General features: G+C 42.2%; 2 protein-coding genes and 1 long non-coding RNA gene across 12 annotated transcripts in view; 2 read left to right on the forward strand and 1 right to left on the reverse strand.

Moving 5' to 3' along the window:
• The window catches only part of Dhit (regulator of G protein signaling double hit), a 48411-nt gene that overhangs the window by 11100 nt on the left and 10384 nt on the right, over positions 1 to 26927 (reverse strand). For 2 of the 3 annotated variants that reach the window (XM_034320966.2, XM_076691109.1), the window contains exons 1-2: positions 20735 to 20943; positions 18093 to 18208 (exon numbers count right to left, since the gene is read on the reverse strand). In XM_034320966.2, coding sequence (XP_034176857.2) covers positions 18093 to 18208; positions 20735 to 20800 — 182 coding nt within the window. In that variant the 5' untranslated portion in view covers positions 20801 to 20943. Of the gene's footprint in view, positions 1 to 18092; positions 18209 to 20734; positions 20944 to 26927 lie in introns of those variants that run through there. The other variant, XM_034320967.2, reaches the window with a different exon arrangement.
• Positions 2313 to 13349, forward strand: chn (zinc finger transcriptional factor charlatan). Of its 8 annotated transcripts, none has more exons than XM_034320958.2 (8): positions 2313 to 2471; positions 6470 to 6617; positions 7147 to 7332; positions 7920 to 8152; positions 8231 to 8850; positions 8963 to 9274; positions 10138 to 10242; positions 11168 to 13349. In XM_034320958.2, exons 2-8 carry the CDS (start codon positions 6518 to 6520, stop codon positions 11898 to 11900), a joined length of 2289 nt encoding a protein of 762 aa, XP_034176849.2. In that variant the 5' UTR covers positions 2313 to 2471; positions 6470 to 6517; the 3' UTR covers positions 11901 to 13349. The 8 variants fall into 8 exon arrangements, with proteins under 8 accessions (XP_034176849.2, XP_034176842.2, XP_034176850.2 ...); XM_034320951.2 differs by having other exon boundaries at positions 7845 to 8152; positions 11168 to 13345; XM_034320959.2 differs by having other exon boundaries at positions 7845 to 8152; positions 11387 to 13337.
• Positions 14642 to 17114, forward strand: LOC117602667 (uncharacterized). Its single transcript, XR_004581012.2, has 3 exons — positions 14642 to 14795; positions 16393 to 16504; positions 16587 to 17114. It is a non-coding gene; the product is annotated as an uncharacterized LOC117602667 (long non-coding RNA).

Here is a 26927-nt window from a genome sequence, read left to right on the forward strand (position 1 = left end):
CTTTTTTTCTTTGAACCCGCCTATCGTTCTCCGTTATCAGAATCTTCGAAGAAACTCTTACGACAGGACCGTTTAAGAACTTCAATAATTTGTCAAATTAAAATTTATACCTTCTTTGTGACAGATTCGAAGGAGTTACAAGTTTGTTTCAGTTCGATGAACGTGTTAGAGATTTATTTAACAGAGTGTAAAGTTTGTTTTCAACTCGATCGATCCTCTCGATTTCGCGTGCCACTTTATCCAGCAAGAACATTACACGCGTATCATAATTTTCCAAAGCGTTTACGCACGTTCATACGTCAGCCCGTGTCATCTTTTATGCGACAACAAACACTTTTACCCTCCTTAGCCTGCACTTGCTTATCGTTTATTTATAACGAACGTGTGTACGAACCGTGTGACTGTGCACTCGCTCGCAAAATATTCTCTCCATCAAAATAACTAAAACTGTAAACTGTGAACTAAAGTTCCCATTGAAACTTCGCTTCCTTTTTAACATAAATATACCCGAGAAAAGAAGGGGTTTATTATTCAAATTCCTTTTAAATTTATAATAAACGATTAAAATTACGGGTATGAGAATTAAAAATTTCGATTGATAAGCATGTCTTGTAGCGTTAGGAGTAAAGAGGGTAGACGTCATCCGGTGACATAAATAAGGGGTGTTTTCATCGACTTCGCCCTCTGATCTTTTCCATTTACTTACGCGCCGGAAGTTGTACACTTCCGACACGATACTGCCGACATCTACGCTCGTCGAAATCAACCTTAAACGGAAGTCAAACGCCGATAAGGAAACCATTAAGAACGTTTTCTCTCCGTTGGTAATACAGTTATCTGCGATTTGGTCAGCTTCGTGATCTTTCCTGCCGCCACTGCCCTCGGTCTACCTAAAATTGTACGACGAACCCTAGAGGAAAGGAACAATAAGTAATTTCTTTGAATTGCCTAAATACTTCCTCGCGTTTGCAAAAGAAATTTTCTATTTTATAAATTTATGAGCCTTAGGGCTGTTCGCGCGATTTGAAGGAATAAAATCTAATTAATTGAAGTAAAAAGCTTGCGAGATCTAGACATTTTTCTAAGGGAAATAAAAATAATTTCTCTCGTTGCCAGGAGCGACTCTTTCCAACAAAATCTGATGTGTCATTGCCTAAAACGTAGCGTCTATAGAAGAATATAAATCTCCTATAAAAAACTCAGCTAGTCTGCCAAGCACGTAGCAAAGTACCGAGTGCATCCTGTATAGAAGGGATTTCCGTCCAAGCAACCCCTATACGATCTAACGACCTCCTTCAGCCTATTTGAAAGTACGGGCCTGTGAAGACCCAAAGTTGCAGACCCCTTCCGAAGAAAGGTTCCCTCGTCAAGGATCTGGAAGGGCCTCTGTAAATTCTACTCCCTCCCCAACGAATCCGCCCCTCGACAGGCAGACAGTTCTCTCCACATAAGCGAGTGAACACGTGTAGGGAGGTTTACTTCTGTGTGTGTTGTGTGGGAAGGAAGACAGGCCAACGGCGTTGGAGACTATAGCTACACACACAGATATAGATGATATACAAGGGACAAGCACCCAACACGCTCAGTGATTCGTTGCTCGTGATGGATATTTCAAACTCCCTCTTGCAAGTTTTTAAGCAATTTATAAATATTTCTACAACGTCTTTATTTTAAATGCTCGTACGAACGAGGGTTGAAGTTCTGAAAATATAAAAATTTTTCAAACCAAGGATGTGTCTTCGTGGTGGTTGAAAAGGTGACTTTCTTAACTTATAATATAATGTTATGTATCGGTTGTTGCTTAGATTAGGGATGGGTAGCCATTTCATTTCATTTCCGAGTGGTAAATGAAATTGAAGTTGATTTTTAACGACAACGAAGTTTCCAACGGCGAAACATTATTTCATCCTTTGAATTTATTTTGAGTCATAGAATTCCCCTCACCCCATTCGTGTCACGACACATGACCCACCCTGTATTTATATTCGAAACGCTTCATAGCCGATCGCTACCAACACGCTCGCAGTGATCCGTCGCCGTCGCCGTCGCCAACATCATCCTCGTCGTCCTAGACATTTCTCCCGCTGGATGTGTGCTGCAGAGGGAGGGAGGATGAGGATGAGGATGAGGTGGAGGAGGAGGAGGAGGAGGAGGAGGAGGTGGAGGGAGGAAGGAAAGGAGGGAGTGGAGGGAACAGGCTCGACTGCTCCCCCTAATACTGCAGGATTGAATGGGCGAGGAGGGTGGTATTGGGTTCCCTCACCCCACTCCCACCACCCACACGCTGCTGCTCCCAACCCACCCGCACCACCCACTTCTGTCCGCCTGCCACCCCGCCTGCCCACCCACTCGCCACCCGACTGCCGTCGAGGAAACAACCTGCAACCGAACCAGCACAACGTTTCCTCGAACAACGAATTTCCATCGAGGTGAGCCTGCTTCGTCGCCGCGGCAACAACCCGATATACCCGGTAAGTAAACGCACCAACAATCTCCACCATCTCCGTCTCGCGATATGACTCCCTTTCATTTTTCCTTTACACCAAGAACACCTCCCCACCTATCCGTATCTTTCTCCTCCTTCCGTTTTTTTTCCTCGTGCTCGAAGAGTCGTCAGCCGATACTCGAACCGCGTTCCATGTGCCTGTGATTCATCGTGGACTCGAACAATTTTCCCCGATTCCGCGCAGTGTGACGTCGTGTGTCTGTGCTCGTGCTGGGAAAGAATCGTACAGGAATATCGCGGAGCAGAAGCGACGTCGAGTAAATTACATGAGCGAGAACGAAGCGGTGGGACGAAGAGTGACAACGCGTCGGAGTGGGACGAAGCGAAGCCGAAGAATGCCTGACGCGGCTGAACGGTTCTCTGGATCGACGAGCAAAGTTGCGTGGTGCTCGCCGAGAGAAACGCGAGCCGTGTCCGTGTCAGAGAGGACGCGATCGTCCGTGGTGAGGCAGAGACAGCACGCGTACAACGCCGGTCCGCGCGCGAGTGGATCGCGCCACAGCCTGGCCTCGGTGCACGGTACGCGTACGAGTGAAGAGAACACGGCTCGATATGCACCGCGTGTGCGTGACTCTCCGCTGCCAGGCCCGTTTCATTCTCGCGTATCACCGCGTGTATGCGAGCCACAGTCGCCGCGGCTACTTCCGCGCCTCGGCTCGCGGCTCTTCCGTGTCACGGCGATGTCCAACGTCGGGAAAAATGAACAGGAAACGGCGAATCTTTCGACGATCCACGCGCTTAGCCCACGGTGTCTTCCATAGAACTATATATTTATAAATCAGCGTGTGTGCGAGCGCGAACGCGCGTGCGCGCGCGCCAGAAACGACGAGACCCGCTCGTCGTCCTTGGTTAGTCGGTAATAATTTCCGGATGAATTTGAATGGCACACTGCGCGCGCCTTCTCTCCCACTCCCTCGTCCTCTCCTTCTCCTTTCTGTTTCTCTCTTCCTCCACTCCTCCTTCCTCTCTCGTCCCTATTCTTTTTCTTCGACCGTGTACTACCTCCCTCTTGCTCGACCCACCCGCATCGCCCCTCCAGGCTTAACTTTTCTTCGGAGACAGCGGTGCTCAACCGGCGCAGAAGTGGTGCCATCGTGGGCCATCGTGCACCCTCTTCGTCGCCATCTGTCGCCATCGCTCGAGGGTCGTGTCCTCGATCGCTCGGAGGGGAATATTGATTTATTCCTCGGTCTAACCCCTTCCACGAATCGTCTTCTATCTCCGTTCAACTTCGTACCACCCCTGGTATCGGTGTAGACCGGCGCCCTGTACTTGTGCGCGCGTGTGTGTCGGTTGCCAGAGGGTTGCCGGAGACACTCTCTTTCTCTTACCCTGTGCGCATTTTCCGCTCACGCGGCAGCCAACGGCGGGGCCGATCAATACGCGGGGCTGGCTTCTTCCTCGTTCCGTACGACGTGCCGTCGAATAAACGTGTGTCACGTAGCCATGTACTCGACACGGGATCGAAATCAATCGATCCGTTGGGTACCAAGGGGTGGGATCTAGCTCGATCGCCACTCGCGATGGGGTACGTGTCGATCGGCCGGCTAATGAGGAACGTTATCTAGGTAGCCAGGATCGATTTTCTACGTCGAGCCTGTTGTTCTAGCGCTTTGAAGTTTCAAAGGTACGTGCCCCTTTATTTCTTGCCCGGTTTCGAGGCTACGGGCTGAAAGAATCGCTTGCCATATTGAATGGGGCTTTTTGTAAGCGGCATCCTTTATCTTCGACCATTTCGAATATCTCCGAACGGTTGAAACAAATATTTTCTCTTTACGAATTCGACTTATATTTCTATTAAAATCGGTCCATCGATACTTTCCAGAGTATCTTCTTTTATCGAAATGCTCTATTTAATAAAGAGGTCGGATAAATTCAGATCGGTGTTGAAACTTCGAACGGTAGGTGGTAGTCTGTTGATCGTCTGGATAGGCAATGTTGAATTCGACGCGCCATGTGGCTGATTCATCTTTCTCCTTTCCTTTAATAATCCTCCTTTAGAAATTCTAGGAATCTTTACGTCATATTGTACGAGGAGGTTAATACACGAGTTTTCAGAGGGTCGCAATACTGTTCGTGACGTTGGTTTCATTGGCCGACAATGGTTCGTCTTTACGCTCGATTGGTTTCAAGGATCCCTTCGCGAACGATCGACCTTCCCCTTGCGTTTGAAGGATGGCAAATGGAATTGGCAGCGACTCGTGTTTTAACTAATTACGTTCCAACCTTTTGTTATCACCCACGATACGGACTAATCGGGTAATTGATGTCGACGATTATTCAGGCTTGTGGATATTTCATTTCAACGAAGATGGATGTCTATTGAAACATAGTTCGAAGTTTAGCTTAAAAGTGTCCTTTGATCGATTGATTTTCGCGAAGACCGAGAATGGAAGTTTGAGAAGAAGTGGGTCTCGGTTAGCGCGACAAAAATGGAGTACCATTCGCTCGTGTCGCGTGAATGCTTTCAAAGGAAACGAAGGTTTGCTTTTATTCCAGTTCCAAGTGAAAATCGATACCTCTTTTCAGCGAGCCTCTACATTGTAATTTCGCTCCGAAGGCGAAAGATTTCCTCGTTCATGAATATTTAACACGCTATGTAACGCAATCAGGGACGAATTTTTTCCCCTCTCCACCATGCTCGTCGCTCTTGTCCTCTATGCGAGAGGATACACCGAGAAGAGTTAAGACTGCTCACGCTCGAACGAATCATGAAGTGGTCTTAACTTCGATCGAGTTTCTCGAGATGCTCGGGAAATATCCGTAATTGCTCCTCGTTCCTTCTTCATTATCGTGATCCCTTTTAAAAGAACACCGGATTCCCTCGAGTACCTTCCCGACATCCTTCGACATTCCTTAAACGCTTCTTCTATCCTTTGAAGCACCAGCGAATTGGAATAAACGATGAACCTTACCTCTAACCTTTCGTTATGGAATTTCCACTTCCATTCTACCAGGACAGCCATTACGTTTTTCAAGCGTGTATTGACCCCGTATTTACGCTGAAACGCGGGTAGAATGTCCTCCGCAAAGGGTTGGAATTGCGTTACGTCTCTATTGTTCCGTTTAGGTTGGACGACCGAGCGTTCGCTTCAGTTAAACCTCATTCACGCTTTGAAAAATTCCACTTGATTTCAATTTGTTAATCGATATAAGTGAATTACAACAATTTTTGCAAGTGTAAATTGCAGCTTAACGCGTTCCCTGGAGCGAAGTTGAATTTAGAACCGTGTTTCTGGCATTTTCCATAGCGATCGAATTGATTCCTGCTGCTTTGCAAAACAAGATGTTTCAGTCTGTTGCGTTTCACTCTGCAGCTGAACATATAGAAGATAAGAACGAGGGGAGGAGTTTGGGAGAGTTTCGAATATATCTCTGTACAGTGAGTGCACGTTGCATTAAGACCATGCTTCGATACTCCTATTCTGATTGATTTCAATATTGCATCGGAGATATTGGAAACTGGTACTAGCTTTTAGGAATTGAAAACAGCATTGATTTAACCAATTAATTCGTGTTAGATCCTAATTTTTGTACCGGCGAAAAAATTTGAAAAATACTGTAAAAGAACAAAGCCTTGTTTATATCCGTTTTATTATTCAGAGGGATAAGGGATCGTTCGCTTATGCAAACGAGCCACTTAACCCTCGTACAGAAAATTCAAGTCTTGGCGGTGATTAAAGGAAGCGCCTTGCCAAGATTTAATTAAGGTTCGATGAGCCAATTAGCCCAGTTTATCGATTCGTCCCTTTCTCTCTCCGTTCTAAACGATTCTATGAAAATATTACGCTCTCGAGCGAGCCAAACGAAAAGAAAAAGGAAATTAAACGGCGCGGGTGAATGTGGGTTGTAAATTAGTGGCCGCCGAGGGAGGGTAGTTTGGGAAAACTGAGGAGAGGAAATGCGTTTCAGGGATTATTAGTAACCCTGTAACCCTGCTTACGACCACGATTTTCTGCGCAGGTAGACGAGGGTTTATTGTTCCAAAGGTGAGCGGCGACGGGCGGAAAAATGGAAGGAAGCGGGACTGGAATTAGCAGGCTCGACTGCTACGAGGATATGTTTAAGGAAATCACCAGGAAACTGTACGGTGAAGACCCTGATCACAGAAGTAAGTTCAAGTTTTTATGCAGAAATTAAATAACAAACATTTGCATTCACAGTTCTGCGAATTCACAATTGCGAAATCTATAAATTTAGTCAAAGTTTTAATAAAAATTCATTATGTAAAATTGAATATCTTGTTTATGGTAAATAACAGATGCAAAATTCAAGTTAATTTATGGCTAATTTTAGCATTAATTGCTTCGACGGTATTCAAATTTAATGTATTTTGCAATATGTTCAGGGTCATTAGCATAAAGTATAGTGAAAATAGAATTTCGATATGGCAATAAATATCAACCGGAAAGTAATAAATATTTCTACAAAATTAGAATACTCTAGCGAAATTTGCTGTACGTTTCATGCTATTATTATTTCATATATGTCATTAATATGCGTAATGATATTCTCCTGGGGAAGGAGCGAAATGAAATTGCTGGAGAGCGATATTAATTAGTTTTAATTATTCCCAGCAATTGTCCTATTCTATTTTAATTAAAAAGAACTGAGTAATTAATTTTTCGTCCTCGTCACAGCGTCGAGCGTACAGAACGAATTCGAGACATCGGTTTCGTACAAGAACGAAGAGGACACCGGAAACGGAACCGACGGTAGCGACGACGGAAACTGGACCTGCGAAGAGGAGCCGCTCAAAGGAACCGACGGTAGTCGGATCGCAGCTTATCATGCTGGAAAAGTTACATGGAGGTGTTACGAATGCGGTTCGTACTTTATCTCACAAATTTTCATAAAAGAAAATTTACTCATCGTATCCCCGTGAGTCACAAACGACGCTCGTTGAATTACTACATCGACGAGTCGATAGCGCAAGTAGGGAACGTATTATCGAAATAACAGGTCAACGAGCACGAAAGACCCCAGGTTAAATCGAAGAGGTAAACAATGCTAGGCTGCAACCTAGCTGTTCGCTTATTCGAACAAAAGGAAGTTTTATTGTCGCCCCACACGGCCTGTTTCCGCGGCTAATTTCCAACCTTCTGTGTCATCGAGTTGCATCAAACATTCCGTTTCTGTCCATTCGAATGGAAACTACCGACTAAAGTCTAAAGTAATACGATAAACAATTCTCCCAGTTCGTCCTAAATATGTATCCAGTGAATACTCTTCAAAATTAAATTTGGCCCAATGATTGATCTTTAAAATTAAATTCGATACAATGATCGCGAGGAATATTTAAGCCTTAAAATATTAAAAAAATTGAATTGTTTAACAGGCGACGTGATGGGGGGCGGACCCCGCGATGTGGCCGAACACTTCATGGAACTTCATTCCTCGCGAATTCTCGCAGACGACAGCAGGAACAGGCATAATTCACCGCGTAAGGATTACCTGCAGTCGGAACTGAAAGTCGAAGACGTGATTTCGTACCTGGAGAGGCTACGCGAGCGTGCGGAGCGAGTAGCGCCGCCGTCCAGAAGGACCCAGGAGACCCAAACCGTACCTGCCGCTTTATTACCGGTCACCTCGACCTTTCTGCTGCAGGAGTTACCCTCCGCCCCTGCGCCGCAACATTTGCACCAGGTATGCGATACTAAATTCTAATAACGAGGAAAAAAGATTTCCTTATAAAGGATAACGAAGAATCTTCTCGTTTCACAGAATACAACGACAATCCCGACTTCAGCCACGGTGTTGGCGAGCGGAAAACGATACACCTGTCCATACTGCCCGTACGGAACCGATCGTCGCGATCTGTACACGCGCCATGAAAACATTCATCGCGAGGAGAAGCCTTTTCACTGTTACATTTGCTACAAACCGTTCAATCGTGCCGATCACGTGAAGAAACACTTCCTTCGGATGCACCGTGAACACGGTTACGAGTTGTCCAGGATACGCAGACCAGTTGGGTCCGATCCACCGAAGCCTCTTCAACAAGAGTCATCAACCGCGAGCACTGCGAATGCGAATACTAATGGCCAACAACAACAACAACAACAGCAGCAGCAGCAGCAGCAGCAGCAGCAACAACAACAACAGCAACAACACGCCAATTACACCTCCGGGTTTAATAATAATAAGAATTACCAGTTGCAGCCGAATCCTGGTAATAATGCAACTGCGAACACTGCTGCGATTTATCAGGGAACCTCGATGCCTGCACCAGGTATCATGCAACCGGATGCAGGGAATTGTAACACCGGAAGAAGGGTGCAGAATGGAGGATGCAATAGCAAGAGCCATCTCAAGGGAGGCTCTAAGGGTGCTCAAGAACGGAGGTGAGGCTAATGATGAAAGTATTAATTTTGTGAGAATGTTGCATTCGAAGGAGGTGAGTTAATTCGAAGGATTAAAAAATCATTTGACTGATTAGGCGAATCAATTTTTCAGGTACACTTGTTGCTACTGTTCCTGGAGCGGCGTGGACAACTGGTGCCTGAAACGGCACTTGAACACGCACCTTAAACCCTTCGCGTGCACCCTTTGCGAATACAAAGCAGCCCGCGCTGAACGTCTTGCCACTCACGTGCTCAAGGTGCACAACAGACGGCAGTGCTCGAGATGTTCCTTCCTCGGCGAAGACGCGGCGCAGCTGCAGATGCATCAGTTGCACGTGCATCGCGTGAGCAGCGCCAATGCACCTGCGACGTCCACTGCTCAGGCTGCACCGCCGCCGAATAATCGTCATCAACAACCCTTGCAGTAAGAATGCGTTCTTCGTTCACTTTTATGTAGTCTTGGAAAGATTTTTCGAAAAATTTCATAAATTTAAGGCTGACTTTTAAAGATTAAATTGTAATCGACATGGTAAACATTTCTGTAGTACAAAGCGCGAGTCGAAAACGGGATTTGTGAGGTCAGCATTCGAAATTCGCGTAGCTGTTCGAGCATTTATCAATGGTCGCGTTGGTTAATTGGATAAATCGAACGGTGTGTTTGGTTTAACGGTGCCACGGATTTGAACGTTTCCGAAAATCCTGACGCGAACGGGAAATTCATTAAAACGATTTCATTGGAAGCCGATCGCACGCGACTGATCCATCGGCGTTATTTTTTGAACCACCTGTCCCGTGGCCAAATAAATGTAACGAGCAAGCGGATTCTAAACTTCAATCACGTGTTTCTCTTCCGCGTTAGCTGTCTTTAAACAGAATTATCTCGGACCTCGTGTGAATTTACCGAACTCGCAACGGTTCGTTGATTTTGCGGTGCTCGAAAACACCCTTCGCCCGGATTAAACGTGATTTTCGAACGCTTAATTAATTATAATTCCCTCGTTAAACGCATTTGTTTCGCAGTAGTATTCGAGCATAAATATTTTTGATATTCATGGTAACAGCTGAGGCGTGTTTCAGAAGAAATACAAATTATATGAAATGAATGTCAGGGGAGAAAAGTATATAGAGAAATTTCGCAAGTGCTTCTAGCCTCCAGAGAAATATCCGAAAATACTTGCAGAATGGTTACCATAAACGGGCAGTGTAAAATTGTGGATCGCACTAGTGTCGTAGCTCATCGATAATTCACGAATGGCATTATTTATCGTGTAATTATCAAATTTACAGCCCCGCGGGAGGAGGACGACCACCACCTGGTCCGCCAGTTTTTCCAGCACCAGCACCAGCCATCGCACCTGGTACCACCGTCATACCACCAACAACGATACTCGGGTAAGCATCCTGCTCACTTCCGGTCCCCACATCCTCTCCCTCTCTGCTGTTTATTTTTATTTTATCCCCTTGCGACTTGTCGAGTCATTTTTGCTGAAAACTTTCTTCGATTCTAAATAATCCAGAAGCTAACTCTGGTAGTTAATTAAAAGCAATTTGTACCAGCTAGAATTTAGACCGCTTGAGATGATTTCAAACGACGCAGTTTTCATTGATAGAGAATTCTAATATTCTTTTGTATCTTTTATGTATCATGATGTTGAATACTGTGAATACTATCGATGAAAACTGATCTTTAAGCTATCGTTCTGGTAATAAAACGGCAAAGCCGATATATACGAAGAGATACAGCTTCGTGTACAATTACGTTGCAAGTGCGATTCCTGCGCTTATTTTTGTTTTCGGAATTCTGTGTTCGTTCATGTTGCTAGGTCGACGTATTTTCGGCGGCAGGTTCTTATAATAGATTCTTCAAATATTTTCAAACGAATCAGATTGTCTTGAATGCAGTTTAAAATGAAATCGAACGAAAAGCTTGACTTGCCGCCGAAGTCGCTCGTCACCCGCTCTCCCGCCCTCCACCTCCATTTTATGTTACGTTGCAGCGTCATTTTTTGATTTAACGTTTGTTCTTTCTTTTGTCTTTTCTTTTTCCATTTGACTCGCTCGCGTGTGCACGCTTCGTTTGTCTGCTTTCAGTGTCGCCAAGACACGCGTGTCGGTGCACGGTCCCGTGCTTTTTCACTGTTCTATGTCGTTGTCACTTTCCGTTATTTTTTTTTCTTTCTCTGTCTGACTAAAATATATAAAAAACAAAACCAAAAGAAAAGAAGCGTCGTCCCGTCGCACGGTCGACGGACGCTCCGTTCGTTGGTAGAAAAATGACGCGAACGTAACTTATGGAACAGTGCCGCGGTGGTTGCAGCCACGAGATGGTAAACTCCCCTGCAACTGCAGCGACAATGGCGTACCCGACATTGGAAGAGGAGAGGCGGTCGAGCGGCCACGAGTACGAGCATCATCGTCATCGTCAACGAGTCCGCATCGTCGCCGAACATCCTGAGAAACAGGATACGAACTTGGACGACGCTCCAGTTGCCAGCGTCGATACCGCGATCATACTTAATCGTGATTTTGCGTACAGCTATCGAGCCGTTGCCGAAGCGACCGAGGGTCAGTCATCCTGGGAGCCATCCGAGTGCCCTTGGATCTGGTCGAACCAGAGAAGCCGCAGACGCTCTAGGAAACAGAGCCTGCCGAGAAAGGTGACTTGCATCCAGGATTTCGAGGACGACGAGCTACCCTGCCTCGATGGGAAGAAACAGGACACTGGACAAGAGGATACCACCAATTCGGTGTCCAATAAGGAAACACCTCAAGTGGAGGTGGTGAACGAACTGAGGAAGAGGTACCGGTGCAGATCGGATAGGGAATTGCTCAAGTGTCGCCTGTGTCCCGACGATGCACTTGCCAGAGGATCCATCTGTCGACCGTATCATACCAAAGCTTCTTTAGCGCTTCATAAGTACTGGAGACACGACAGGCGCAAAAGGTGCCTGACGAATTGTGCGACCAAGCCTCATCCACCGTCACGTGTGTCTTCTATCACGCTGAAGGCTACGGTTTTCACCAGCCCCGATTATGGGTACCATAGATAGCACTCGGTGTCTAGGGGCGCAGCGATGCTTAACCGATGGGGTGGATTTCAAATGGCAGCACCGATCTCTGCCGTTTCTTGATCAGTTTTTTTCTTAAGGACGAGACTAACTTGTCGGAGTAAATTGTTTTCTCATTGAAGATGCAATATTTTTTTCTTTTAAAGCAAAATGAAATATAGAAAAATGAAGATAGTGCCTTTTGGAATCCACCGCTTTAAAAAGGTGTTCTAAATTGCATCGCGAGCCGACGTTTCTATCCCCTCGAGGATCAATTATCGCGGACATTAGTTAGGCCGACAGCGTATTTCTAATTAGAATTCTGGATCGAACTCGCAGCGATCGTCGTAGCCAACGACAACGATTTTAAATAGCAAACGATCTCGTCGAAAATATAAGTGCAAGGAGGTGTTGACGCAGCTACAGCAGAGACAAAGAATAAGAATTTTGGAGGATGTTTACTTTTAAGGGACTACGAATAAAATAAACAGCGAAACGTTAGGTTAAGGAACGACTAATTCGAAAGTACCTCGACAAGCGCGAATTTTCATCGCGAACGACCATCTCGATGCTCGTTCGAGCCTCCGACGAGGAACGACTATTTTCCTGTATAGATAATGCGCGAATTAACGATATTAACGTTCGACGATCGTCTTCAATCGATGTCTAATTGTGCGTTTGTCCATTGTCCGTCTCTGTAATTACGTAATTGCTTTCCCGTTTTGTCGTCAATGGACTTTTGCGAGCGTAATGATGCACTCGACTGTGTGCAGAGAGAACGAAGATCGGAACGCGTTACGCGATCCGTGATTGGCCGGGCGAGCATGATTTTTATATAAGGGATATTTGTACAGAACCACTATCTTGTTTACGTTATTACATAAAAATATATTATATCTATTGTATTTCAGCAGGGGACGCAAGAAGCTGGGTAGACGCAGGCTCTCGGTGTTGCTCGTTTAAATTGTTCTCCAAGATCCTGCGTATTCCGCTTATTTATTTCACAGCTCCTTTTTCTTCCAACAGAAATTGATTTGCTTTCGTACTATTATTACTCAGACTTTAATCTAACGTTTCCTTTCGGTGGAATTACAAATAAATTGTTTTTGTAAGAATTTTTAAGAATTGAAGGTAGACATGGTAGACTGATTATGGTTGAAGAGAAACTTTAAATTTTATTTATGACATTCTGTAACGCAGAAAAATTGAATATGAGAATTTGTATTAAAAATGGCTCCACTTTTTGAGAAGAATGAGGTTCCCGTACCGAGCGTTGATACAAAACATGAAAGAGAAATTTTGCTCGGGAACTTGCTAACAGACGTCGCTAAAGTCGTCATGCACATCGATTTCCATTTACCCGCGTAACACTTCGAGGCTTTTTAATCTTAAAACTTCTATATCAGCCAACTATTAAGAAAAATTTGTTTATGCAACATTAATTTCTCATTCTGATGTTGTTGCGTTAACTTTATTTGATTTTAATTTCTAAAAAATAAAAAGCATCCTTCAAATTCGTTAAGCAACTCTGGCTCCAGTTTTGTTTCTCTTAACATCGGCAAATGAAAACCGCTTAGTTTTCATCGCAACAACTTGAAACATAATTCCAACTTTTTAATATTCGCAAAAGGAAGACTATCGAACGTTGTCTGGCATTTTGAAAGAAGGAACGAGGCAAACTTTAAACTTAATAAACCTCAAGTAAAACCAAAGTTAAATAAACTACAAATTGTTTAAAACATAAGTACATAGTTAAATGTCAATAGAAATTTCCCGGGGCGTTATTTTTTCTTGAATTCTTTTTGAAACAGAACCTAGAACGAGCAAGGGGCTTTCACAAAGATATTCAACAGCGATCAAACGTAATCTGCGGCAACGTAAAACCCAAGGGAACATGGGACGTGTTCGAGCTGTCGACGACAGTCGATAATTGGATGAAACTCAAAACCACTCGACTGGGCTTTTGCCCTATTCGTTGTCGAGCAACGTTACCTTCAAATCGTCGAGCAACTTTGACGAAGCGATTTCAATCAATTCGTTCGGTAACTTCCTCGAAAATAAACGAATTAAACTAACATCACGTTCGAAACGTCGAGTGACACCAATTCGGATTGTTTCAATCGTATCATTTTGAAATGAAAAAACCTTGTAAAAACATTTTGACCTTATTTCGATTTGTCGATTATCAAAAATCACAATTTATTCGTATTCATTATTATTCTGCTAAGTGTGGGAAAAAGTTGCTATAGACGTAACCTAAAACGTGTACCGTCATCATTTTCCAGTTTCGAAACGAAAATTACAAAACGTGGTGAATGTTTCTCGCGAAACAGCAGCGACTGTGTTCGTGATTCGTTTTATTCGAACGTATGCATGAATCTAACCACTCTGTCGCTTTTATCGCATCAAAATTTCGACGGTGCACACATTCAAAAACAGTGTTTCTACATTTTCCACGCTTTCGTGTCTCCTGCCATGAATAATGCATATAAATGTTTGCTCTAACTTTGGCTCCACGGAAAAAAGTGTTTCTGAACGAAATTACATTCCCCGACAGGAAAAAGCGTTCCTCTTGTAGTAATATTTACGAAACAAATAATTTTTGAAAATACTAATTGTTAAAAGATATCATGATTTGGTCGTCTTGAACATCCCTCAACTCGAAAAGCGATTTTCTTTCGTCAGAAACCTTCAAGTCGGTTCTATATTAAAAGAAGCTTCCATTATCGTAAAAAAAAATCAGTACCCATGAATTTTGATTCGGAAAGCTCGACAGAAATCGATCCCTGCGACGCAACATGCTGTACAGAAAATATGAGAACGCAAGTTACAACCGGAAACTCGCGGTCCGCGCTCAATTCCGCCCCATCGAATCAGCTAAACGTCCAGACGAAACAGGTTAGAAGAAACAAAATGAAAATGAAAAAGAAAAAAAATTGAAATAAAGAGAAGAAATCGTCACACGAATGCCTGCTCGATCGCGTGTTAGCATTCACACGGATTATTTTAACGCCAGGTTGCTCGCGATCGATCGTTAGTCCTGTGACCGTAATTAATTCCTTTAATAGTTTCGTTTCGTTGCTGTTTAATCGATCGTGAAGCGATTTCCTTGCCGGTGGCTCTAGTTCCCTGTCGCATCGATTATGCGCCACGGAAATCGCGAATCGATCGATTTACCAATTTTTATTTTGCAAAATCCACTCCTCTGGATAAACGTAACTTCGATATGAACCGCGTTCAGCAAACATACACGTCTGTTAATTCATACTTGAAACTTTCAGTCTCGTTTATCAACGAGACGCGTGACCACGAATCGAGTGGAAAAGTTTGCGTTACGAGGGAAGTATATCCGGGAAATCGAGTGTCTGTATGACAACGATAACGCAGAAGTTTCGTTAACGCGGTCGGTGCCGTGTGAATTCCATGGCTCGTCTAGTTTTTCGAAGATATAGTCGCGAGAGTAATTTACAAACGCGTGAGTTTACAAACTCGTTTGCGAATACGCTTGCAAGTTGCTTCGCGAATGCATTTCACGCGCTGACTAAACCGAGTAAAGGTTAAAGAACCGTCGTCTGTCTAGCCATTTTTATCGTTTCTGCTTTGGATAAGTGCTAACAGCGCGGCCCGGGGCTGTTCTCCTTACGAATTGCTAGAGAATGGACTTGGAAAATTGCCTTCTTATGTTAGTGTAATGGTTACGGGGATGAGAAATGTTATTTGGACGACGTTTTTCACGTGGGCGATCTCGTTCCCAGGTAATGGTACCTTTAGAATCCAACGCGTTTCTTTCACTTCTTTTTTTTCCCTTTTATTGGGTTGCGTTATAATTTTTATTCGAAACATTTTATAGCCTGAATATTAAAGGCATCCTCTTTATTTTCGTAATATACCACAAGATGTTTGAAAAACATAGAAAAATATTTCGCGAGTGTCCAACATGAATATTCAGCGACACTTGAAAGCTTTAATGATAATCCAGAAAGCACGTCAGGATTTAAGAAAATTGCATCTTGTGAAAGAGGATCTTGTAAGGAGGATGGAAATAAAGACACAAGGGGTGGAAAGCTGTAAGGTTAAAGGGAAACATGAGCCCCTCGAGTACACTGCCTTCGCACGCTCATCGAAAAATTTGTACATATTTATTACAATGTACGTGGCATTGTATTAGCATAAATTTACAAGTTTTACGCCCCATTTATCCCCCTAATATATGGCTTCTCATCACCTGAGCCAAACACGTTATCTCGTATTTTTCGCTTGATATTAGGGTAGTCGAGAACCGCTGTTCTTAGGGGGTGGAAGAACGTTTCTCACCGTTAACAAAACATTCCTTCTAAACTTTGCAATCCCGACGAAAGATTGTCTTTGTGATCGAGCGATGTCTAAAAGTCACCCTTCATATATCTCAGCGGAGATTCGATGAAACGAGGGTGAAAGTCTTAAAAGTCGATGTCTCGTTTTCAATTTTCGTTAAAAAAATTGTTTCGAATTACAGCGAACCTTAGCGGGGTAAATATTGACAGTAAACAGCTTCTTGTTACAACAATTTCCTGAGGGAAATAAACGAGCTTGAAACAGCAGCCCCCAGCCCTATTCAATCGCCACTCGTTAGTCAAACGCTAAAATTACTAAAATTATCATTTCAGTGAAAATTGAACGATTTATCCAAATATGAATTTATTCCTGCAGGTAAGCAACAAAAACGAGCATTAATATTGAAATGGACGAAATTGTTAAACCATTTACCGCGGCTGCATTGTTCACTATAATTAATCATGCGTTAATCGCTCTCTCATGGAATCTGCAAATATTCGCTCGGGACATCCTTTACAAATTAAATATTACCACAGCTCTCAAATATCTTCAAACTAATTATTCTACCGAACGAAACCAAGCTATCTACATATTTTATGTAATAAAATAAATTCCACCACTATGATTGGATATAATAATTTACACGAGAATTTTACAGAGAACCGGTTAATTTTTCGAATGATAACAATTTAATATCACCAAAATCGTTCCCAGCTGATTTCCGCGAATATAAGAGGAGGAAATCTTTCAAACCGACAGTTCTCCAGCAGGCATCATATACTTATTCGTGACACATATTTCGCGCCCGTGGGACGCTCGGCTGCATGCGAATACTTTTCTCCCGTTTTGAAGGCGCGAAATCGTTCCCGGTCACGATTTATGCGACCGTGCGTGAAACGCGAATCCATCGGACAGTTATAAATTCTCCTAACTCTTTCTACGAACGAGACGGAATTTTCAATCGCCTACTATGGTACTCTCCGGAGAACTGCTGTTTAAATCTTGCAAACCGGAGGTCTATTAATAATTTAGTATCTCTTTCAAAAATTTATACAATTTTATGAAAGTATTATTTATAGATAAATGTTTTTCCTTTTGGAAGAAGAATGTTACTTTAATGCATAGTAGTTAAAACAACTCTAAACTAAATTGTCCAGCTTTTGTCCTTCTCTTAATTGAAAAACCTAGTGATTTTCAGCTTCAAACTGGCGTCAAATCTGTTGGACGTAAACGTGTTGAATAGAATTGAGATACATAGGCGAACGCGCGTGTATGAGTTTCGGTTTCGGGGTTAATACGTCGGGACACGAGAGTGTCGCGAGCTCACCGGGTCGGCAACCTATGACACGCGAACCGATTTTGTACGGTTTCGCGGCGAACAGAAAAAAGAAAGAAAAAAAAAAAAAAAATCGCGTTCCACGGGATTGTTTCGTAATGCCAGATCCAATGGAAAAGCGCGTTGTTGAGTCGCGTGCGATCGTGTAATGTTCGCGCGTGACACACGCTTGATGCCGTATCAACCATGTTGGCGACGATTCGTTGATACGTGGCTAGCACGGTATTAACGATGGTCATAACGTTCAATGTAGAGAATTTCTGCTACGTACATTATTCCCTTCTATTCAGATTTTTATTATTTATGAAATTCTTTGCGATGCTTTATTACCGGACCGATGCATGAGATTGTTTTTCAAATTTTTGTTCGAACTAAATTTTAAAACAAATAAAAGCTTTCGAGCTGTTGGAAATTTCGAGGGTTCAGGTTGTCAGCTTGATAAAATGAAATAAGTCCGGTGGTCGAGTTCCATGTGGAGGAATCGATAAATCAAGTAAACCAACCTCAACCCTTTGGGTAATACTCAACAAATTTTTTGCACTTACATTTCAAAGCACGTAATCATCAATCGCCAACATCGTGGCCACTTCCTTTTCCCTTTTACCTCGGCAACGTTCAACGGCCTCGTTCTCCTAGCGTCCCGTCGTACACGCCAGATTTTCTGAAAAGATACACGCCGTTATTCATAGCCATCGATCACGCGGGCGATAAATAGCAGTCGCATTAATAATCGCGTAATCGCCGCCTTTCTCAACGACCGCCTCGCTCGTGAGGAATTAACGTCAAGGGATTCTGAATCATCAACGGAGTATTCACCTTCTTAGGTGTAATTGAAATTCATCCTTAATTATGATCGCCGAATTTTATTGAAAAACAAAACTATTAGAATCCATAATCATCATACGTATTATATTAATTACTATGTTCGGTTCAATTACAAGGGACATAAGTTCAAGCTATATTCCTGATGAGGAGTTACAGTATGACATGCCTCTGTACATATATCCACGTAAGGGGTTGAAGGATATACGAACATAATTCCTGATGTATCGAGCTGACATGACATGCACGTGTCTCAGAATACGAACGTGGGTGGTAGCAGTGCTTGGAAGATGGCTCCTAGCTAATACATTACACGAACCACTATGTATCATGAAACATGTACAATCTCTGGAATATAATTGGAGAAATCAGGTGGTTCTTAAATCCAACCAGTTGAATATGGATCTAGGAAACAATTCTCGATGCGAATATTGAACACTTCAAAGGAACAACGCAATAAAAATGATCTCAATTTCAATTTTCAAGATCTGACATTTTTCTTTTATTTTTAAATTGCTCTTAGAGAAGAAGAATTTATATCAGTCCGGTGTTCCGGATAAGATTTCCTCAAATTTCTCACGATTACAACCGCCTCAAGGAAAAGTCTCTTATCTTTTCGGCTGTACCCGCAGGACTACTTAACACGGAGATAACACTCGAGGTAGAAGATCTCACGAACCGGGCCAGTTCTTCTTTTTCCGCTTCCTTTCGCGGCAAATCCGTATCAGGGCTTATCCTCGAAAATCAATTTTCCTTTCACGGTCTTAGCCGCGTCCAGTCCATCGAAATTTCACGAAATAATAGCCGGCAAACCCGCTCCACAGTCGACTCTATTTCACGATGTAACGCGTAATCTTCCGCTTTGACGAGCAGACAGCATTATTTTCTTACACGGGTTTCGTTCTCCAGTAATATCCCCCGGATTGGATTACTCGGGCTTTTGGACATTGTTAGGCAGATCGATTCGCGGGTTTCATTTAATGATCGAGCTGAATTTCGCACCCCCTCTATGCCCCTTCTCGTTCAGTTCATTTCCACCCTCGATTCAATACCTGCGAAATAACCGTAAAGCAACGGCTGGGATTAATTAAAAAGTTAATCCTGTTGATTGCATAAATTTTTTGCAAACCAAGGGAAAAAATAATTCGGGCTAGCATCCATCCTGGGATAGGCGCACGTGATCCCTGTTGTTTGCTTAAGGCTAGGTATACGTGGATTACTAAGTTGCGATCATTTTGACGAAGAAAGTTCAGTAGAAAGGAAGAAGTTTCTTCGTTATGCAGCTGTTAAAAGTTTCCTTTTCCTTTGGTTAATATTTTCAACTAAAGGAGAGATTAATTAATTAAATAGAAATTTGATTCCTATTAATTTTTATTAAATATACGATCATATACGAATTTGAAATGATAAATTTTTGTGCCTAATTAAAAATAAAATGGCAAATATTCGTGTATTTTTTCAGAACGATTCGCTTTAATACTACAGACGGAAGGCGAAATAGGGAGAGAGATAATATTTTTCGACGGACGAGGGACGTGACGTTCGGACCGCAACGATATTCGACGGCTGTCCCGTACGAATTAATGTCATTATTTTAAACGATTATTAAAATCATCGGATTTGCCGTGCCGCGGTAGGAATTGATTGGAATTTCGCTGGCTGCTGTGTCGGGAATCATTCCGTTTGAAAAGTATCGCGATAACGAGCCGCGAAATAATTAACAGACGTTCGATAAACGTGAATGAAATCACGGTATCTCACGTTTCTTATCCGATTTAATGCAGTCCATCCATCCATTTATTTAACTTTTATTCATGCGTTTCGGTCTCTCTTGAATGATAAAAAAAGAACGATTTAAAACGAACATGTATGCATCGATGAATATGATTTGAAAATTCATTCATTTGTACAGAGGTAACGATTATTTTTCTATGAAAATTAATCAAGGAAGTTTGTTAAAATTGCTTGTTCACTATGACCCGATCGCGTTCGATGAATAAATTAATCGCAACGTGGCTGCAAGCGAATGGTCTCACGTGTTTTCCGGTTGTGTAGGAACAGCAATTATCGGCGGCATACACCGGTCAGTCCCCTCGTATATTCGTTCCGGAAATGACACTGACCGTGCCCCGTTTCCTTCCTTCCTTCCTTCCTTCCTTCCTGGCTTCGTGGCTCTCCACATATCGCGCTTGTAAATTCGATCGGCCATTAACCTGAGACTCGATGGAAGTTTTACTACACGATTACCGGAAACGAAATTTTCATTTTCTTTTGTTAAGCAAGCAAATTTCCAAATGGATTTCTTCCTTCTTTAATTAAAATTTATATATACCTTTCAACTTTCTGACGTAAAATCACCACTTACCCGAATTCGACGTATCATTATAATGATACCAGCGACAATTAGAAGTGTTTTCGAGTTTGAATTCATCAGGCTGGTCGTCGGTGAGCATTAACCAGAAGAAATTATATGACACGGTGCTCGAAAACTTATCGAATCGTTAATTTTCCTTGAGCCCACTTCGAGCTTCCGGTAATTGGTAGACATCGTTCACGTTCGTCTCCTTTCCACTCGTCGCGTCGATCGAATAATACGCGCGAACGTTCGATTACGGAACGTGAAACCGCTATACATCGATTCTCATAAAACCGTATCGAAACGAGCCTTAACGAGTGATTTCAATTAGAACGGAGATAAACGACGAGGGAACAATCGCGCGACATTATTACTGAAAATGCTCGTTACCTCGTGAAATGCTTATTTCCACGAGTGCCACTCCGGCTAACGATCCTTTGTTATCGATGAATAATTACTTGGACGTAAAATACGAAAAGGTATTATCGTGAATTAACATTTTCGATAATCTGTTGCATTTCTTTACAATTACTCTAGAGAATACATGTTTGTACATTTTATTTTCTTCCGAATTTCGTGGCAAAATGAAACACGATATTGTTAGAGAGTAAGATATATAAACGTTCTAGAACTGTCGATATTGTATCGATAACGTATCGAAATTAATCCGTTTGACAGCGAAGGGTTGCACCGTCTGCCATCGGTTAATGCCGCTCGAGCGAAAAGATTATTGGAGCACGTGTCGAATGCAAGAACGCGTGTTCGACAATGCCGTCCAATCTCAGCCGCATACGTGATCGGTTTGGAAGCCCCGAATAGATCGATAATTAGTGCTCATCATCGAAGTAGGTTTGTTCTTGTCAGTGGGAAATGTCTTTCCCGGTGTCTCCGTTCAATTTCGTCATTAGGAGAATTTGACGAAACGAGACATAGAAATTTCCTAATAGACCTAATTACGTTTAAATTTAATTTTCCTGATAATTATTCAGATTTTCCCATTTGTATTTTTGCGCCCAAAAAATTTGTTTAAAAATCGGCCGACGATAATGAACGGTCAGTTTGGTTAAAGAAGAAAAAACACGGTCCATTTTGCAGCGATAGATCGTCGTCAGCGGGTCGGGATGATTTATGCATTAAAAAGAACTCGAAAATCGATCGACCATTAGCGCACGCAGCCCGGAAATATTATCGGGACACGTGTTGCCAGGAAAGATGCGAAAATGAAAATGTTTCCGAGCAAAATGGTCGCCGGTGGACTCGATTATACCCGACGTTCCTGAAACGTAAATGCGAAATAACTTTGTAGCAAAGGTAAAACGTTTCGTGCACTGTGAATAAATATATGGACGCTGTTTATGCAGGTTTTCTCGGAAAAAATTTTCGCAATATTTTATGCCCTCTATGAATTCTTTACAGATACGTGGAATTAAAAAGAAAATGAAAGATAAGGGAAGATTCTAGATATTTCAACATTGATATCGAAATTTTGAAAATTTTTCGTCGAAACGTTAGGAACACCCAGTAGTAAGTAATTTAGCGTAGACGAATAAATGTTTAAACGGAGATGGAACGTTGATGATTCGGAATCGATGTAGTCGTGTTTGCAGGATTATTAAGCCGCTGATTAATCGCGTCGGCAGCGTAAATGATTGTTATTAGACAATGAGACGAGCCATCTGATGAGATTGATTGTTGCCACGAGCGGTACAGCGAACCCATGAACGATCAACCATTGTTATCGACACCGTGGATTGCATTGTTCGCGGACGGGGCTAGTCTGATCGTGATGAAAAATTCAATTTAACCATTGTAAATGACTTGGTGAGCGTTAATTAATTTCGGAAACATTGAAAGCTCCGGCTGAAATGAAATTCAGTTGAACGCTTCGGGAAATAATCCTTTGTTTTCACTGGATTTTCTCTGTCTGTAAAATGACAACAATTCTAGAGGAATAAAGTTTGTTATTCTAACGAAACTTTATCCGACGATGGTTTTGATATTCGTGTAAATCTATTGGAAAACATAGACATTTCAAAAACAATAACAAATACCTGAATTTAAAAAACGAAAAACCACGTCTCTCTCGAAGCTTCAAACGAAACGGAAAATAAATTGGACGAGACAAGTCAGCCCATTACCGATCAGTCTCTTCCAATTCCGACAAAGTCGTCTGCTCGCAAAAAGCTTTGGCCGAAGGAACAGAAGCCTGTCGGATCTGCTTACAACCCCTTACGATGTCCTGTCACCAATTTCGGCCAGCCCATCCCCCTGACACGTGTCCTTAATCCTTAATCCAGAAACGCGATGCAACAACCGCTTTGGAAGGGTGCAAAATCGATCTGCGATTAACGGCAGGTCGGATAAAAAGATTATCGTGTAGCGTGTTGGCTAAGAGACAGTTTGGGATTGGACCAAAGAGGAAGAGAGAGAGAGAGTATCGTCATCCGGAGAGTCGTCGAGCTAGAAAATTGCAGCGACGACATCCTCGTCGTCGCGTCGTTTGGTCGCTGGCTGGATTTATTCCGCGCAATTACCGCGATAAGAGGATGCTTTAATAATCGTTCGTTAATTGTCACTCACCGGGTCGGGCCAACCCTCGTTCGTCATTCGAACCCCTACTGCGACCGCTTCAACCACGATCTTATCGTTGATAAACGATGCGCGGACGGTATTTAGATGTTTTTCGAGTTTGTCCAGGTTGACGAATGGCGACAGAAACTAACTAGACTCTTGTTAATGGCTTGTTTTTTTCACTTTCAATGGTATCTTTGTGGGGTGGATTTGGTTTTTTGTTATTCCGTTTCGATGAGGGTAAATTGAAATTTTTACTACCAACAGCATGTGCAGAACAGAAATTCATCACTTTAAAATATTAGCTTGTATCATACACAACTGCGGTTTTAGCAGGTTAACGTGTTGCACTTTCAAAAGAGTAAACTATATTTCATAAAAGCTGCTGGAATTGGTATTTCAATATTTGCGGGGATTCTGTCTTTCGATTTAATTTATTTTTGCAATCATTCAACAACTAATCAAACATTGACAATCTTTTTTATGGACTAATAATTCCTGTAGAATATCGATATTGCCAACAGAAAGATTGAAATATTTTTTTGTAATAAGGTAGTTGAAAGAAATTCATTAGCAAGCTTCTGCACGTGTTTTAATGAAGACACGGAGCTAGCCGAGCAAATATTTGAAAAGACTAATTCCCACGCTTCAAGGTTTCGTGGTTTCCTTGATTCAACGAGACACATTACGGCTGGTAATTACTTTCGTAACGAATGAAAATTATAATGACATGCGGGTAAAATTACAGTGACCGGTTTCCGAAGTTTTCAACCACTTGTTTCGTACGATTTTAATTTTCATCCCTTGTATTCTTATAACGTTAACACATCCTTTTTTGGCGTACATGAATGTACACGAATACAAATAACACCCAAAGTATTTTCGACATATCACTTTTCTAGCGTTTATTTCTTTATCTCTTGACCGATGTTGTAATTTTAATCAATTCTGACACTCCGCGGCATACATCGTTCGATATAAATTCCCAACAAACTCTCCAAGTGTCAAGCGAAATATTGAAATTCCATTCTCGCTATGTATCAACGAAAACGCCGGTTATTTCGCGATACTTTCAATTACTAGTCGTCGAAAAACACGCCATACGCGAAGTTACATTTCATTTTCCTGCTCTAGAAATCGAATTTTCATTCTCCTCTAAAACGGTGCTAACACCTGAAATAAATCACCGACGGCTCTCGTTATTAGTTAAACCGACAACCGAAGCGTTTCGCAGTTCTAGGAACGAAAATCTTTCTAACAAAGAGGAATAAGCTTGTTTCCTGATAATTTTGAGTATATCTAAGCTTATCTAAGATCGCAGCTTAACGATGCGTTCACATAGCAAATTCGGTTGCAACGCAATGCACCTAAATGCATCGTGATATATGCACATATACACATTTCCAGGGATAGCATAATATCTCCAGCACTGCGATTATACTACACCGGCAATAGCAATAACATCGTCGGCAAAGACGACGAGAACGACGGGAATATAATAACGATATCGCTGGGTCAACGTAACGTTGGCAGCTTACTAATTGAGATAAATTAATAACGACGCGAACGTCATACCTTGTTCCATACCCGTAACGCGTTTATCAATTTTCTCGCATCTGTTTATAAATTTCGAATCACCGAGCGAAAATATAGATTCTATTTATTATTAATGACTTTCTATTAGATCACTTCCCCGGGCATTGAATTTAAATTCAACTAATTATAAAATGACTCGCAGGGCAATAGGTAAAGGGTGTTTTGTTACTCGTTTATGGAATATTGCGTTTACTGAAATCAAGGAAAATTGCATTGAATTTCTGTTTGGAATAAATTTGATATTCTGCTGTGAAACCTTCGAAGGTTTTCGATTTTAATTACCATTTTGAGCGAATTGTTCAACAATTTTCATCTCGATACGAAAAGTTTCACAGTCAAGGAGAACTTGAAATCACGAGGGGAACGGTGGATTCCGTTGAAGAACTTTCTTCGAATCTAAGATAAGTAGAAGCTTCCTATCTGGTCGGTTTTTCATCACGGGCTAGTCATTAGCGCTCGATAACCCGTTGGTGATTAATAATTAACGAGGGTGCCGTGTCTCGGGAGAATCCGCGCGACGCGACAAAGCCTATCTCATCGAACGGATACGCCATGCGCGAACTATAATTGGATACTGCGTGCAGTCTGAGCACGCTCCTCAAAAGGGCCCTGCCGTGCTTGATCGTTCATCTGTGAAACGACCTTATCAGTTTGCCTCGTTGATCTCAATCTCATTGATCGCGTTTCGGAAAAGTCGTTCCGGCGCCAACGAACGTCAGACCCGAAATCCTTCCAATCCTTCTCTTTTGTACCATTATAATGGCACGATTCGTTGAATGTTGCATTGTTACAGTCACCGTTTCCTACGATTTATTGAATTGTTGCATATAAAATTCGAAATCGATTTCGAAATATTCTGAGCCTCAGAGAATTTTGAAGTTTAAGCTTTTTAGTTTTATTACCATTTTGAACATTCGTTGGACCTTCTATGTTTCTACGTTCAATATGCAAATTACAATTAAAATTCGAAATAAAAAAATTCGTATTGGGAAGGAAAATTTGAATTTTAAGTTGCAGCACGAGTGTGACCCCAGGTTACACAAGGGGAAAGGTTTTAAAAAAAAGATCCAGATGGTTGAGTTTCGAATCGATCCGGTTCATTACATCAACGCAGCTGTAAGTACGATTGTAACAGGTGGAACGTAAACTTAGTACTTAGCGTCTGCTAAATATTTGACGAGCTGCAGCTGCTGCCAGCGCACTCATGGACGTTCAACGTCTTAGCGGGATCCTGTTTCCATTGTATGCGTTTCCTACACTCGGAAACACCGCTGCTTCTCACCACCCCTCTGCCTGCTAATCTAATTCTGGCGAATCGAAATCAATGTCAAATACCCATAAACGCAACATAACAGCTTAACGCACACAGGAACGCGTGTTGTTCGCTTAGAGATCGATACGAAGCTACTTGAGCCACGATATGTACTACTTGGCTCGATATCGTTTACTACAGAATTAATCGAGCCCAATTAACTGTTTGTCCACGATGAATGACAGGAGAAAATAACTCGTTTCCTTAAAAGACCTTCTGTCGGTTTCAGACATAATTTTCTTCGAAGAAACTTATTACAGAACTAAATTTAAGTTTTTTCTAATATTATTCTGTCATTTCAATCTGTGTGTGTTTACAAAAGAATAAAGTAATTTAGGTAAAAAAGAAAAGTTCAAAATTGTTCACGTATACCGGCTCGGCTGACTATGCGCTGGTCTATACTACTTGCCCGACCGCGCTTCAGCGTATACCTATACTACTCGTCCGACTATAACTGTCATACACCAATTTTTTAGCTTTTAAAAAATATTTAAATATCTGGTTCCTCGTGACCTAGTCTATACAACATTGTTTTTCAACTTCCATTTACAAAACGCAAAAACACATTCGGCATTAAAAAGCTGCCACTTTTTATTCACGAATAAATGTAACATTAAAACGAAACGGAAACTGGAAATAATGGAGTTTTCTTTATACCGCGTCAAATTTTCATGGCGCATGCAATTCAAAGAGGGGAACCGATCGAACGGATCGGAGATAAGT

This window comes from Osmia lignaria, chromosome 12 (genome assembly GCF_051020975.1).
Source record: "Osmia lignaria lignaria isolate PbOS001 chromosome 12, iyOsmLign1, whole genome shotgun sequence".
Classification (NCBI taxonomy): domain Eukaryota; kingdom Metazoa; phylum Arthropoda; class Insecta; order Hymenoptera; family Megachilidae; genus Osmia; species Osmia lignaria.

Excerpts from the sequence above, each read along its gene's own strand:
- chn (XM_034320951.2), top strand. The coding sequence starts at position 6,518 with ATGGAAGGAAGCGGGACTGGAATTAGCAGGCTCGACTGCTACGAGGAT. Across the intron at positions 8,153-8,230 it reads CGCCGCAACATTTGCACCAG|AATACAACGACAATCCCGAC; the intron begins GTATGCGATACT and ends CTCGTTTCACAG. Across the intron at positions 10,243-11,167 it reads CCACCAACAACGATACTCGG|CCACGAGATGGTAAACTCCC; the intron begins GTAAGCATCCTG and ends CGGTGGTTGCAG.